Here is a 14,377-nt window from a genome sequence, read left to right on the forward strand (position 1 = left end):
GGCGAAGGTGCACTGCAGCCTGCTCAAGGTCACCTAAAGGGTATCAGGAATTTACTAGTTCAACTTTCCAGCATCTTCCCCTAACCTCCACTTATCCCCTTCCCACCCCTCCCCTCCCACTCTCTTTCCATCCGAAGAGCAATGGTATTCAATTTCAGCTTAACCTGGTCCCCTCCTTCCTGCAGAGACAAGCTTTCCCTGGCTCCCACCCTGCTCCAATATTAGTCCCTGCTCTCCAAGCACAGCACTGCCCACAGCAAGTACAGCATGTACAGCTTTTATTTAGTTTTCTGGCACATGCCTTAGCCATAAAAGATACACTAAATAAAATCTAAACATCCATCATGTACTCTATCACCCGCCCTCCCATAACCAAGAAGCCTGAGCCTGTATCCAGAGAGATAATTAGACATGTAAAATGAGATAAGACCTTGGTTCCTCCCCCGATCAGCTCACTCCACAGATCAGAGGAAACTAACAATTTTACATAAAAATTAAGAGGTCAGAATCCATCGTTTATTCTCTGTCTGCAAAGGTGAGATCTGGCACAGTAGATCAAACAAACCCTGATTTCCTCCAGAAGAAAGGGGGAGCAAGACCCTCACATCCAGAGCAATACTTCCCTAAGCTTAGCTGGCCCTGGCTGCCTGCCATCCTCTGTCCCCATGGGCCCTGCTTGGGCTGTCCCCATTCCACACCCTGAGCCATCCTGGAGAGCTGCCAGGGACAGCAGCCAGCCCTCAGCTGTGCCAGCAGCATCCCTCCTGTGCTGTGAGCAGGGTCAGCAGGGCAGGGAGGAGCTGCCCACACTGAGGTGCCCGTGGTGCCCCAGGAGCTGTGGGTGCAGTGTCTCTGCAGGGTCCCTTCCCAGGAGAGCAGAGCTCATCCCTCACAGCCACCCTGCTGTGTTGAGTGTCCCCAGGGCTGGCAGGGCACAGCAGCTCAGCCCAGTGCCCTGGATGGGATGGGTGGGGCTTTGCAGGCACCTCTGTAATAGCAATGCCTGTCCTGGCACCTGTGACTGCCTTCCCACAGCACCCAGAGCTTCTGGGGCCAGTCCCAGCCACCCTGCATGATAGCTGATAGCTCCAGACCACTTGCTATGCCACTCACTCCAAACACGTTTAGCTAAAAGAAATGTTGACAGGCAAACTCCAAACACATCCATGAGCAGAGAGGCCCTGCAATGAATCCACAAACAAGTGGCTGGGACCTGTCACTTCCCCAGGGACAGAAGCACATTCAGGCTCTGGGCAGACAAAAAGGCAAATGAGCAGCAGGAAAAACCAACACTTGCTAAATTTGACTGTCTCTCCTCATGGCATCAGTCACCCTTCTGTGGTAAAACCAGGGGCTCCAGATGCTCTCCAGACCAGCTCTGGGGCTCAGTTCCCACCTTCAGCTCAGGCAGAGCCCAGGGCCACTTTCTGGCCATGCTGAGAGCCTTTTCTGTGTGGATCTGGCCAGCTCCAGGACAGCACTCAGGGCACTTTAGCCCTGCAGAACATCAGGGACCCTGCAAGGAGTGCTGTGTCATGCAAATCCACACTCCCTGGCCTGATGCCAGCGTGCAGCACTCCCAGCCCAGGTGCCTGGGTGCCACGGGGCAGGTGGGATTTTATAAACAATGCAATTTACAGCTTTTCTCTGGCCCCAAACACCTGCAGCAGCTGATGCACCCCAGACACATTCAGGCAGAACATCAGGGAAAAAAATGAACTAGAGGAGCTTAAAAATTACTGGAGCAGAAGTGAGTTTCTTGCAATCTTGTGAACATCCTGACTTGGTAGGAAGCCAGGCCCAGAGGAGATTCACTGCACAGCCCTCTCACCCCACAGGATGAGCCCAAGGGCAGTAACCTGGCAAGGTGCAATTGCTCAAATGTGCTACTGTGAAACTTCTTTTGAGGTGTCTGGGCAGAGAAAGCCAAAGCACCCCAGCCCCTGGCATGAAGCAGGTAAACATGGTGCCATGGGGAGCAAGCCAAAGCTTTCCATGGAGAGGCTCAGTTTCTCTGAGGAGCTGCCAAAAGCAGCCTGGACAAGGTCCTCACTTGGGCAGGGCAGCGTTTGGAGCCTGTCTTGTGACCTAGAGTGCAGTGCAGAAGGGGAAGGACTCATCTCACTAAGGACAAACAGACAGGGCAAGCCCCAACTCTCAGCCACTTGCTGTCCCAGCAGCTTCCAGATACACACAAGTGACTTAAGCACTTTCCAGCAAGGGGAAAAAAAAATCAGATTGCCTGCAAGTGTTCTGGCAGCATGGTAAACAAAGTATTTTTCTCTGCTTCCAGCATGGAGATTAAACAATTTCTCTCCACAATAATCACTTCTGCATTCAGCCAGCTTTGTGCTGGAGTCAGGGCTTGACCCCAAGTTTCTGTCTGTACAGCCAAATCGCCTCTAATCTGGACATGGTGCTACACAGAGAAATAAGAGTGGAATGCACCAAGGGAGGAGTGATGTTCTGATGAAAGCATATGCCTTTCCTGGCATGCTCCTCACTCCAGGCCTTGCCTGCTCCCCGAGGACCCCACAAGTCAGCTCTGGGCTGCAACACCCACCCTGTGCAACCAACAGAGGTGTCTAACAGGAGGCACCGTGTGCTGGATTTGGGCTCACGCCTGAGTGCAGCAGACAGCTGTTAAGCAGACCCCAGGGAGATCAGGAAAGGAGCCCAAAATACAGCTAATTTTAGCACCTCCTGTAACAAGGTGAAGCTCCTGCAGTTTCAAGGCAGTTGGCTGGATCCCATCCTACATTCTTCTGCAGCTGCAGGAATCTCTCTTTGGGACTGGATTCTGCTCAACTCTGATGTTTTGGAGAGATCCACACTGGGGTATGCACAGAGGCTGAGCCCTGGGTGCCAGCACAGAGCAGCCTGCAAGCTCTTGACCAGCAGCCTCTAGCTGAGGTGACAGGACAGCAGTGAAGCTGTAAACAGGATTTGCACACAGACTGCTCCTCGGTATGCATGGCCATGGGCACAGGGGAGTCACTGAAAATACTCCCCAGGAGTCCCTGCCTACCTCAGCCTGGGTGACTCCAGGGCATTGCCTCCAGCCCAGCTCCCTCAGGGGGCTGAGCAGGGACCTCTCCACCTCTCTACAGCCCCAGCTGACCTCCCTGCTGGACAGCAAACCTCCCACTGCAGCAGCTGCACTACTCAGGCCAGATCAGGTTTCTCCAGAAAAGCCAACTGCTGGTTTTGCAGCTGGTTCTGCTGTGCCAAGGGAGGCCAGATAAAGCTGTTGGGTCAGCTTCCACTCTGGATGTGCTTCTTCCTAGTGCAGGATATCCCTGTGTAGAAAACAATGACTTCTCCAGCCTAGCTCATAGGCTGGGGTTAGCTCCAGGCACAACCTCTGCCCTTTACAAATCCCACACTCCAGCCTTATCCTCCTGACCATCCTGCATCTGCCACTTTTGATCCATCAGATAACAACAGCAACCCCTTTTCTTTTCCCTTTGCAGAGGTTTACAATGAGTCTGGATGAGTTCATGGAAGACAGATACTAAAGCTCACTAAACCCCCAGAAACCACCCACAGCCGAAGAAATTTCCAAGCTGAAAACAGATGCTGGCTGGGAGAATATTAAGAGGAGCATCACATGTCCTATGTGTGCTGTTCCTCCTTCCTCAGAATGCACTCTGACCACTGCCAAGGCAAGATCCTGGAACAAAGAGACCTTTTCTCCACCCTCAGTCTCACAGTCTCAGGCAGCACATATGATGTCTACCCAAACACACTGCCCTGGCCCCAGTGCAGAGCAAGGGGCAGCTGTGCTGCAAAGCACTCCCAGTTACTCTGAGAGTTTGTGCAGTTCTCTCATTTGTTATTCCCTCTTAGACACTAGGAAATCAAATGACTTTCCCTCCCAATTAGTACTCCTTCATTATGCAAATAATGTCCTTTGATCTGCTCCTGCTGTCACAGAGCGGATCTGACTGTATTTGGTTTATTCCTCTTCATGCCCCAGGAAGGCACCCACCTCTGGGAGCTGGGACTCTGCTTTTGGCAGGGAATGGAGAGTGCAGCTGAGATCTGCCTTGACTGAGAATGAAAACCACCCATGCACAAACCTCAGTGAGGTCTGGGAAGGCAAGACCACAAGAGGAGGAAGAAGGGTCACTCTTAACTTTTCAGGCTGGGATGCAGAGCAAAGGCTTCCAAGGAGCAGAGACAGGGAATGAACAGCTCCCTACAGCTCCAAGCTGGAGAGCAGCCCTGTCTTTGGAGTGGCCCCATCCCAGCCCCTTCCCCAGCAGAACACAGCTGAATCCAAATGGTGCTTGGAGCAGCCATGGCCACCAGCAGGTCCCCAGGCTTTGATCTTGACACATTAATAGCCAACCTAAGTTCTCCAGCCCTTGTACTCCTCTTTGGCCAACACCAAGTTGGGATCACTTCCATCCACACTCAGGAAGGCAGCAAGGCACACTCCCCATCTCCCCATTCACTCTCATGAAAACACCCCACAGGTCTAGGGGAGATGCTCTGTCCAGCTCAGAGACAGCAAACATCACTATCAATACCAACCACAACAAAGCACAAAAAGGGCCTGACAGGTCACTTCCCACAAGAATATCCTGAACTTCACCTCCCTGGCCCAGGAGCTTCCCATATCCTGCACCTTCAGCCCTTCCTATACCATCTGGAGCTGAATTTCTCACACCAGGTTCATGACCAGCTCCATCTACTTTCTGGCTGCTGAACCTTGGAGAGTTGATGAGAAAGCTCCTTGCCAGCCTTGCCTGTTTATGCTTTCACAGGATCTGTCCATCTTGTCCTTTGCGCTGCCTGTTCCTGGGCAAAGCTCTGCTAAGTTGAGGGAGAAGTGGGAGGGAGCTGGGGACTTGCACCAGCAGCATGTGGGTCCCTCCAGCTCTGCACTCACACTGCTGGGGCCCAGGGAAGCAGCAGCACCATGGGAAGGTGATGTGTGGGGCTGTGAGGCTCTCCCTGGGCTGTCTCTAGGGTGAGGCTGCTCTGGAGGAGCCCGTACACTCCTCAGGATGGTCAGACTGCAGAAGGCTCGGAGGCTGTGGCAGGCAGGTAGCCTGGAAAGCAGAGCAGGCTCTTGGCTCCAGCTCCCCTCTCTAAGCACACAGCTGGGAAATGCAGCCCACGCCGTTCACAGCACTTCTCTTCACTTTTAACTTCCGAGTATTTTAATTTGCAGGAATCGCCTTCTTTCATGTTGTGAAACCGTGTTTCTTTCTCCCTCTGATCTCCAATTTCGCATAGAAACTGTCTCCTTTGATATGTCTTGTTCACATCAGTCTGATCAGGCAGCTCCATAATTGTTAGTGATTTTCAAAGAACTGGAATCCTTGTCTAATACCCAGAGTTGAGAATTCCTTGCTTTTTAAAATGTTGTTCAAGCAAATTAGATTAATTTAATTTCTTTCTTCCCTTTGGGAACAGGATGCCTCTTGCTTTGGTGCCCACATGCTGTCTTTCATTTCTCCAGGAGCACCCAGCTATAGTTCAAGGGGTCACCCTCTGACTGAGGGAAGGATTTGCACAGGTAACTGGAAGTGGAAGGAGAGCTTGGGCTGCCTGAGGAGAACTTGTTCTCCATACATCAACAGAATCCAGGCAGCAGCCGCTCCTCTGGTGCAGGTGATTCCTGTACATCTGTACCTGCTGTAGGCCACACACCAGCCTTGCAATGCTGCACATGAACCACGGAGAGCTGGGGCTCCTAAGGCAGTACAGACCTGAGCAGCATTCCCTGTGCTCTGCTGCCAGGATGTCTCTGCATCCAGACCTTCCTACAGCAGCACAGCAAGACCTGGTGGTTTACCTGACCTGGCCTCTCCAGTCCCTGGTGCAGCTCAGCTGCTCACCCTGCTCTGAGGGCTCCCTGCAGTCCTGGCACTGTTCCTGCCCCTGTGCTGACAGTGTTGGGGTCCTGCCTGAAATTCGATGTCAGCCTTTCACAAGGCTGTCTCCTACCTGCATACAGCCTTTGGGAACAGTGATTTACAGTTCCTACTGCAGCACATGCTGACACACACAGCCTGCCATAGGAGTAGCAGAGAGTCCAGTGTGGACAGGGAATGGTGTCGACAGAGAACAGTGTGGACAGGGAATGGTGTGGCTCTGGGCAGTGCAGCACCAGTCATTCTCCTGGACTCCAGCTGTGCTCAGCAGCATGGAAACCCAGAAAAACTGAGGGCAGTAGTACTGCAGCTCACTCATCACCTCACTGCACCCCTCCTGAAGCTTGGGTGAGCACAAAGCCAACTGTCCTGCTCTGCCATTCCCAGGGGGATGGATTTGTGCAGCCTCATCATCCCAGCCTGGCCCTCAGAGCTTCAGTGAGGTTGATCATCAACACACTTAAGAGGGGCCTTGGTGCCAAGGGGATGGGCAGTTAAGGCTAACACAGGGAAGCCACACTTCTGTCACAGGGACATGAATTCCCAGTCTCAGCCAACAAGGCCTGGCTCCTCAGAGAAGGACAGATCCAGTTGAGAAGGGCCTGGCAGATCTGCATGGGGACACACAAAGGGATGATGCCTGGGTAGCCCCAAGGCTCAGAAGAGTAGCAAAGCAGCACACAGAGGATGGCCTGTGCTGGGGGAGAAACACCACCCAGACCAATCTGAACCACAGGCAGACGTGAGCCCCTTGGTTTGTGAGGGCTTAGTCCAAGGCCCCAGCATTTAGGAGGGAGGGGGCTGTGCAGAGCCAGAGTCAATGCACAGCACGCAGCTGGCACCACCACAACCTGTCCCCAGAGCACGGCTTAGGGCTGAGACTGAGCGCTCAGCCAAAGGCTGGCAATCAGCTCAGAGGATTTATCCACTTGTTTTTCTTAAGCCACCTTATTTATTTTTCCCTTTTGGCTCCCTAGCTCTGGAATCCCTGGGATTTGCAAGTGGTTTTGGTGGGGTACAGCAGGCTCAAGGTTTGACAGGAGAGAGGTTTCCCAAGGCACACCCAGCCCACAGCAGACCTACCGACGGGGGACAGCTCGGCCACGCTGCCGATGTAGGGCCCCTCCAGGAAGCGAGGCTCACTGTCGTTGATGTCCTGCACCTTGATGATGAACTCTGACTCGGGCTCCAGCAGCTGGTCCGTCTGCCGGTCCCGGGCCTGCGCCCGCAGCGTGTAGAAGGTTTTCTGCTCTCGGTCCAGGCGCTCGGTGGCGTGGATGTCACCTGTGATCTCATCGATGAGGAAGATGGTCCCGGCACCCTCCCCAGAGATGGTGTACTTGATGGAGCCGTCTCCCTCATCTGAGTCCGAGTGGATCTGCCAGGGAAAGAGGGAGAGGGTGGGAGCAGGCTGGGGCTGTGCTTGTCCCCAACCCTAGCCACCTGCACAAGATGCCCATGGTCCCTGTGTGATGCCCCTCTGCTCACTCTGCTCTTGTTGGACTGGACAGTGACAGAAAGCACCACCAGGCAACTCCTGTGCATGAAGGAAGGCCCAGTGAACTGGAATTTCAGGCCTGCCTTTACAGCTCTAGATTACAGATACTACCAGTGTACCCCCACTATAAACCAAAGGGACAAACCCCTTTAAAAAGGGGTTGTGAGATTATGGAAAAGCAAAGGACAACTCAATTGCACTCCAAAGAAAGATGCTTTCCTATGGGCAAGGACCCAGGACTCTGGCAGCATGGGATCACTTCTCCCAAGCTGCACAGGTACCTCACCATCAGCATCCCTTCCCTTCTACACAGCCAATTGCCCAAAGTCCATCCTCATCCACTGCCTCCCTCCATGATCTGGGCAGCTGGTGCTGACAAGTCTCCCTGCTGAAGAGCTCACACACTCACTGCACCCCTGTGCTGCGTTTACATTGCAGAGTAACAGGGGTCACAACATCCCATCATCATGCCCAGAGCCCCACATGGACAAAATCTGCAAAAGAGTGTGACAAATCGGCTCATGTTCAGGACTAAAAACAGACTCTGAGGAAGATGCCTTTGTAGGCAATCTCTGCTGCTTCATTTTTTAATTAAGTCAGTGTTTGGAATTAGGAAAAGAAAGGGTAAACAGCAGTTCCCCCACAGACCAAGAGCTGACTGGAATCCAGGCCAGACGTCCAGAGATAATTTTATTGGTGGCATTAAACTGAGTTATGAGGTTTTTACAATCCAGCCACTTATGAGAAATCTATTAACAGTAACTGGACAGGCAGAATGCATCTTGACAGAGAGCAGCATGGGCATTAATTGGGACAATCCATACTGGGACAGGCCCCCGGAAAGGTTTCATCAGCTGCTTTCATTTGTTTCTTACAATTTCTGCTTAGAATCAGCAAAGTCATGTCCCCCCTCCAAAAAAAGAAAAAAGCCGTCCATTAATCGGCTAATGAAATATGAAAATGTTTATGGGCCATTCAATCTTCCAAACTGCAGTTCTATAATCCACCTTTCAGACATACAGCTCTACCAGCAAGAATTTATATCAGAGCTGCCTCTTTTTTTACGATGCCTTCATTATATTTGTCTTGTTAGATACAGTTTATATATTTATTTCACAAGTGAGGAACCCACACGTTAGGCAATTCAATGCATTTTGCACAACATTCACAAATTACTGCCCATGGTGACATGTCTCTCAAGGCTTGCCTGGAAGGAGACCATTACCAGCTCACAAACAGGGCTGTGAGCCCAGCAGAGTCTGGGACCACCGTGATGGCTTTGGCTGCAAATGTGCCTATGGGGTGGTCACCCTGCCTTGGCCACCTGGAACATCCTGCCCTGGTCTCTGGGCATAGTCATCCCAGCCTGGCCATCCAGTCCCAACTCTCCCCACTGGCTGGTGGAGAGCTTGCTGCCCTCCTTCACTTTATCATCCTCTCCCCAGTTCTCACTGCTACTCCGTGAGCTTTTCAGAACGAAGAAGGAGCAGCAGGTCTGTACAGTGCAGGTAGCAGAAGCCTGCATTTTTCAGCTGAACACCGGGCTCATGATTAATAATTAGGGTAGAGATAAAGCATCCAGCACCACATTGAGCTCTCAGCACATCCTCTTCACATATTTGCTCTTCGCTGACTGCTGGGAGCAGACACCAGCATCCCTTCAAACCGGAATGTTAGGAAGAAAAATGGAGCCTGGGCTCAAGGGGCTGCAGAGATTGATTTACAGGGGAAGATTAAAAGAGCTAAATCTGTGCTGCTTGGCTAAACAACAACTAATGGGGGAGGGCTGGGATCGCAGACTACAGAAACGAGAGGGGAGATGCCACAGACCCAGACCACATCCCAGGGATGTTCTCTCCTCCCTGTTACAGCAGGCAGGCTTGGGGAACACCCTGCTCCCATGCAGCCTCAGGGTTCCCTTCACCCCTGGGCATGGCAGGAGACTGAAGTCACACAGCTCTGGCACACGCTGAGCCCTCAGAGTGGAGGGACCACCCAGCCCTGCCTGCAGCTCAGCCCCAAGCAAGGACAGCAGTGTCTGCAGAACTGGGACATCCAGAGGGCGGACAATAGGCTGATCTGTCCCATTTGTTAAACAGGAAAATTGTTTCCTTGTCCTAAAAGACTATAACCAGAATTCTTACGAAGGCATTAATTACATACTAATAATTAAATCAAAATTAAATATGAACAGAGGTGCACATTCCTTATTAAAAGCAATTAAACAGAAAGCACAGATACACAAATAAAAAATGACTCCGGGGCTAGAAAAGAAAGAAAATCAAATAAAAACTAGCCCGTAATAAAGGCGCACTCTGTTTGCTCCAACTCATAAAGCCCGAGTTCATCAATTTTCTTTAAATATTAGCAACTTAATTAAATCTGCTTTTTTCCCTTTAATCCTCTCCTCTATCTAAAATAGATCTGTCCACATGCAGAAGTTTGTAACTAGTGCTGACCCCATAATTCTATTTAAAAAACCCAAAGAAATCCACATCAAACTGACAGCAGCCTCAGGGGAAATTACAGTTCAGAAGAAGGATTAGCTAGAGAACCCAGATTTTATGGAAATGGTATCGGCCCTTCAGAAAGCACATGTAGGTGTGTGAGAGGTATCCACAGAGGGCAAGCCCCAGCTACTCTGCAGTGTCCCCCAGTGCAGGGAGGCTCTGGACCCTCGGACTGTGCTAATAAACAGTGTCCCAGATGAGCACTCCATCCTCTTCCAGCACCAGGAGAAGCCTGGCCCTGCTGGCTTTCAGCCCTGGGGATCCCCAGGCAGCGATCTCAGAGCTGCTGCTCTGAGCCAGGCGGGTGATGTGGTGGGTGATGTGGAAAGGGGCTGTAAAACGGGTGAGTTGTAGGTTTCGGTTCAGTTGGAGCCGAGGCATTGCCAGGCCTGTGACAGGGCCTGGTGCCTCTGCTGCTCCCAGGGGAGCCATGAATTAGCTGTGCCTGCTCCAAGGGCGGCGGAGGAGCGCGGCTTTGAGTGTCTGCTGAAACGGACACAAATCACCGCTGAAATCCCCGCTGGCCCCCAGCCAAGAAACCCATTTTCCAGCTCCTCCAGACTCATGCCCAGACGGCTAAGGCCATCAGACAGCCCTGCTGTACAAGCTCTTGGGCACTCTCCTTTGGGGTGAGCCCATGCCTCCAGCTCTAGTTGGACCATAGTGTGTTCCCTGGACTGGTCCCAACAGCTAGCACTGCCTTCACCCATATACAAACAACACATCTGCCTGATATGTGGGGCAGCTGCTTTTGCAAAGCTCCCAGAAAAGGATAAAGCCCAGCAATCCCAAGAGAAAATGCTCCTTCAGCCTCAGGACACCAGGAGTTGAGGGAACAGAGCTCCATGTCCAGCCTTCCCAGGAGGTCACACACCAAGGAAGTGTGGCGAGCTCCCACTTACAGACCCAGTCCAGCCCAGTAAGGCACTGTCACCTGCCAGCAGCTCCCACAGAGACAGGGCTTCTTGCACCCACCCCCAGACATCACAAGAACCCAGTATACGATTGTAGGAACACAGATGTCTTGGTGTGTCCTGTTCTCATCTCTGGGAGCATATTAACCTAACAACCCCAGCAGGACCCAGCAGGCTCCTGCCATCAGAGTCCACAGAGTATTTCTTTAGCCAGGCCCCCATGAACAACCTTCACATGGACCCTCTCTCTGCTCAGCACTGCCTGCATGCCCACCCTGCCCCTGGCTCTGTCAGCCCCATGGAGACATCAGGTCAGCTTACCTTCCCCACATATAGCGGCTCCGTGCCCGTGTACTCCTCCACCACGAAGAACTGATTCCAGACCCAGCCACGCTTCACTCGCCCGCTGGCCAGCAGTGCAGGATCCCCAGGCTCCCCTAGGCCAGGGCCCTCCACCTCCGTGTGCATGGCCCAGGACCCCAGCTCCTGGATGGCACAGAACAGCAGCAGCATGGTCCACAAGAAGTCCTGCAGACCCTTCGCCATGGCACTCTAGGAGGCTGCATGAGCAGGAGCTTCTGGATAAGCAGTCAGCATCCTTTATGGAAGAGTAGGAGGAAAGTCCACACTAGCAGCCTGAGGCTGCCTGGTCAGTCCAGAGCATCCCCATCCCTGCTGCATGCTGTGCCCTGCAGCTGGAGCACTCCTGTCCAGCCTGAGTCACATCTGTGACAAGAGGTGTCCCGGACTGCCCGCTGCTGGTGTGGGAGCAGTCAGTGCTGGTGCCTTGCAGGCTGCTCCTGGGTCTCCAGAGCAGAGTCTGGCAGCTGGCATCTGTCCCCGGGGGCAGAGCTGCAGGGCTCCGTGCCCGGCTGCCACCGGTGCCGCTGGGGAAGGAGGCGATGCTCAGCCTGCTGCCCGCCCCACCTGCGGGCAGGGAACGCCGCGGCGGCACACGGGGCACACACACCCACTGCTGGCATTCACAGGAGGAGGAGGAGGATGAAAGCTCTTCCACAAATGTTTTCACAGAGGAGTTAACAGGATGAGCTGCTGTGGCCAACGTCTGCCTGTCCTGCGGCAGGCTGGGATTACTGCGCAAGGGGTGATATGGTGCAGGTGTCTGTGCCACAGGTGCAGTTCACAAGGCCGTTTGTAACTCCCATCTTCAGGGGGACAAAATCCCAATGCCTGGTGAAGGCTCCTTTGCCCAGATGATTCCGGTCTCTTCCATTCTCTGCTGGCTCACACAGGGAGGTGCAGGGCAGTCAGCAGCATCTCCAGGAGCCTGGAAAAAGCCAAGGTGTCAGAGCTGGTGTGACAATGTCCTCCCAGGCTGGTTGCCCAATGTCCCCCTGTGCTGCTCCTGCAGCCTTGGTCAGTATCTCCCACCCTGCCCTGCCCCAGGTGCTACAGCAGCACCAAATTCTGCAGATCCTGCCAGAGCAGGAACACAACAGGGAGGGCTGCAGAGCTCTCAGCACTGCAGACATCTGCTCCAGCAGGGACTCTGAGACCAAGGACCCTCCTGACAAGGGCACCCCCTCAGCACACGGTCCTGGCTGTTGAGAGGAGTGAGGTCTGTGCCTGGAGGGAGTCATTGGTGCCCACACTGTTAAGAGATGTGTAGCAGCACTCCTGGCACAGCACAGCTGCTGGTGCCTGCACAGGACCGGACCACAGCAGTCCTGCACAGGCAGACAAGGCTCACACTGAGGGACACCAGCCCCTGAGCATGGGAGGTACAGCCTATTCAGACACTACTGCAAGCCCTCCCTGCAGAACCTTTCTGTCATCTCGCCTCTGTAGCCATGGGCAGGAGGAAAGCATCTGTTCAAGAATTTGCCACCTGGCTGACTCTAAAGGTAACAGTTTGAGGAAGGGCTCTGGTGTAAGCATCCAGCCACCCTCAGGGCACTAAGAGACATGAGACCTTTAGCCAAGGGCACATTGCAACCAGTGAGCACATGGGGAGAAGAAGCCTGATCAGGAGATGGGGATGCAGCATCCATCTCTCCCTGCACCAACACCCTGAGCTTCCACCAGAGCCCTGCGATAGCAGCCACAGCCTGATCTACTCATGAAACATGCACCAGTCTGCAGAACTCATCTGTCAGCTGTTACTCTGAACTGGAGGCAGGAAAAGGGTGAATGGAAAGAAAAATGATCCCAGACTAGATGTCCATCTAGACCCCATAGAAAGGGAACTGGACTGTGCTTTGCACAGACCCCTGCATGAATCTGAACAGTCCCATCTGTTCAGAGGAGAGACAGATCCCACATATTTCTCCAGCTCTTTCTCTCACTTGCCATTCCCTCGTGTGACTCCACCAATGGGGCCATTTCCCAAACAGGGAATGAATGTCTGCTGCACTCTTTCCTGTCTGCATTCACTTGTCTGGACAAACACTTCCCTGAGAACCATAAAGCATCATTCTGTGCTGCCTGTTCATGGTTCACAAGTTGTGTGTCCCACAATGTGGACAAATCTATTCAGCAAAAGAGCTCACACACATCCCATCCCATGTACAGCTAAGATCACTCATACACACTGACTTCTTCTGTCTATTTGTGCCTCATTTGTGTGTACACACACTTTCTCCCCATGTACACATGCTATATTCCACTCACACATGCACGTCAGCTCTCACATGTGCCAGCCCTGTGCACTTCAGGGTCTCCAGTGTGTTTTTATGTTAGCAATCTTGGTACAGAAGCACTAACAATGCTTTCCACCCCTCCTCCTTGCCAGTCCATTTATTATGAAGATATTTCCACACCAGCCAGGTGAGGCTGTTGGCAATGCCACAGCTGTGTCTTGCAGCCAGGCCTCTCCATGCAGAAGTGCTTCCTGTCCCTGCTCCCAAAGGACAGCTGCACTGCTGGTGGGGATCCCTATCAAACACCAGAGTATTTAACACTATACTTAGGGGAGCAAGATGACCTGTAGGTGGGGGATGGACTGAGCCATCTCTTCCCACACTTAGGGTAAAGTAACTTCACAGGTGAAATGCAGGGATTGGGGTCCCTGCTCTGGAGCAATAGAGCCAAGGCTGCCTGACCCACAGCAGGCTCCAGAGCAAGACACTCAGAAGAACAGCACAAGTGCAAATGTGCTTCATCACACTCACCTGGATCTATAGAAGATAAATACAAGACATAGTGCAGTGCTGTCACAAACAGCACCTCTCCAAATTCCCACATCTAGGAGATCTCTGGTTATTTTGGAGTAGGTTACCCAGACAGTGAGACATGTCAATAAACTGAACAGCATAAGCTGTGCCAGAGCCAAGAGTTTCAGGTCAGCACGAAGGGCAAACAAGTAAATGTGGGAAAAACACTCTATCCAGCATCTCTGCCTGCCACTCTGCAGCACTTTTGCAGGCAACACCTCTGGTTACATCCAAAATCTGAGTACAAATGAGTTGTAGCTGGTAAACTCAACTGCCAGAAAGAGAATTTAAAAAGAAAATCCATCTGCATGGGTTCTCAGGACAACTATGTCAGCAGAGCCTTGGGGAGAAGCAGCCACCACCTGCTGAAGTCTCCCATTCTGCCCACCCAGCA

The 14,377-nt window shown here is 52.6% G+C and overlaps 1 protein-coding gene across 1 annotated transcript in view; it reads right to left on the reverse strand.

The window, feature by feature from the left end:
- Positions 1-11,356, reverse strand: part of CDH22 (cadherin 22) — a gene marked incomplete at both ends in the record, with an annotated part of 49,239 nt that extends 37,883 nt beyond the window's left edge. Inside the window, 2 exons of the mRNA XM_083873565.1 lie at positions 6,972-7,266; positions 11,132-11,356. Of these exons, the coding sequence (XP_083729691.1) occupies positions 6,972-7,266; positions 11,132-11,356 (520 nt within the window). The remainder of the gene's footprint in view (positions 1-6,971; positions 7,267-11,131) is intronic.
- Between the last annotated feature and the right edge of the window lie 3,021 nt (positions 11,357-14,377).

This window comes from Zosterops lateralis (genome assembly GCF_965231275.1).
Source record: "Zosterops lateralis genome assembly, chromosome: 16".
In the NCBI taxonomy this organism is placed as follows: domain Eukaryota; kingdom Metazoa; phylum Chordata; class Aves; order Passeriformes; family Zosteropidae; genus Zosterops; species Zosterops lateralis.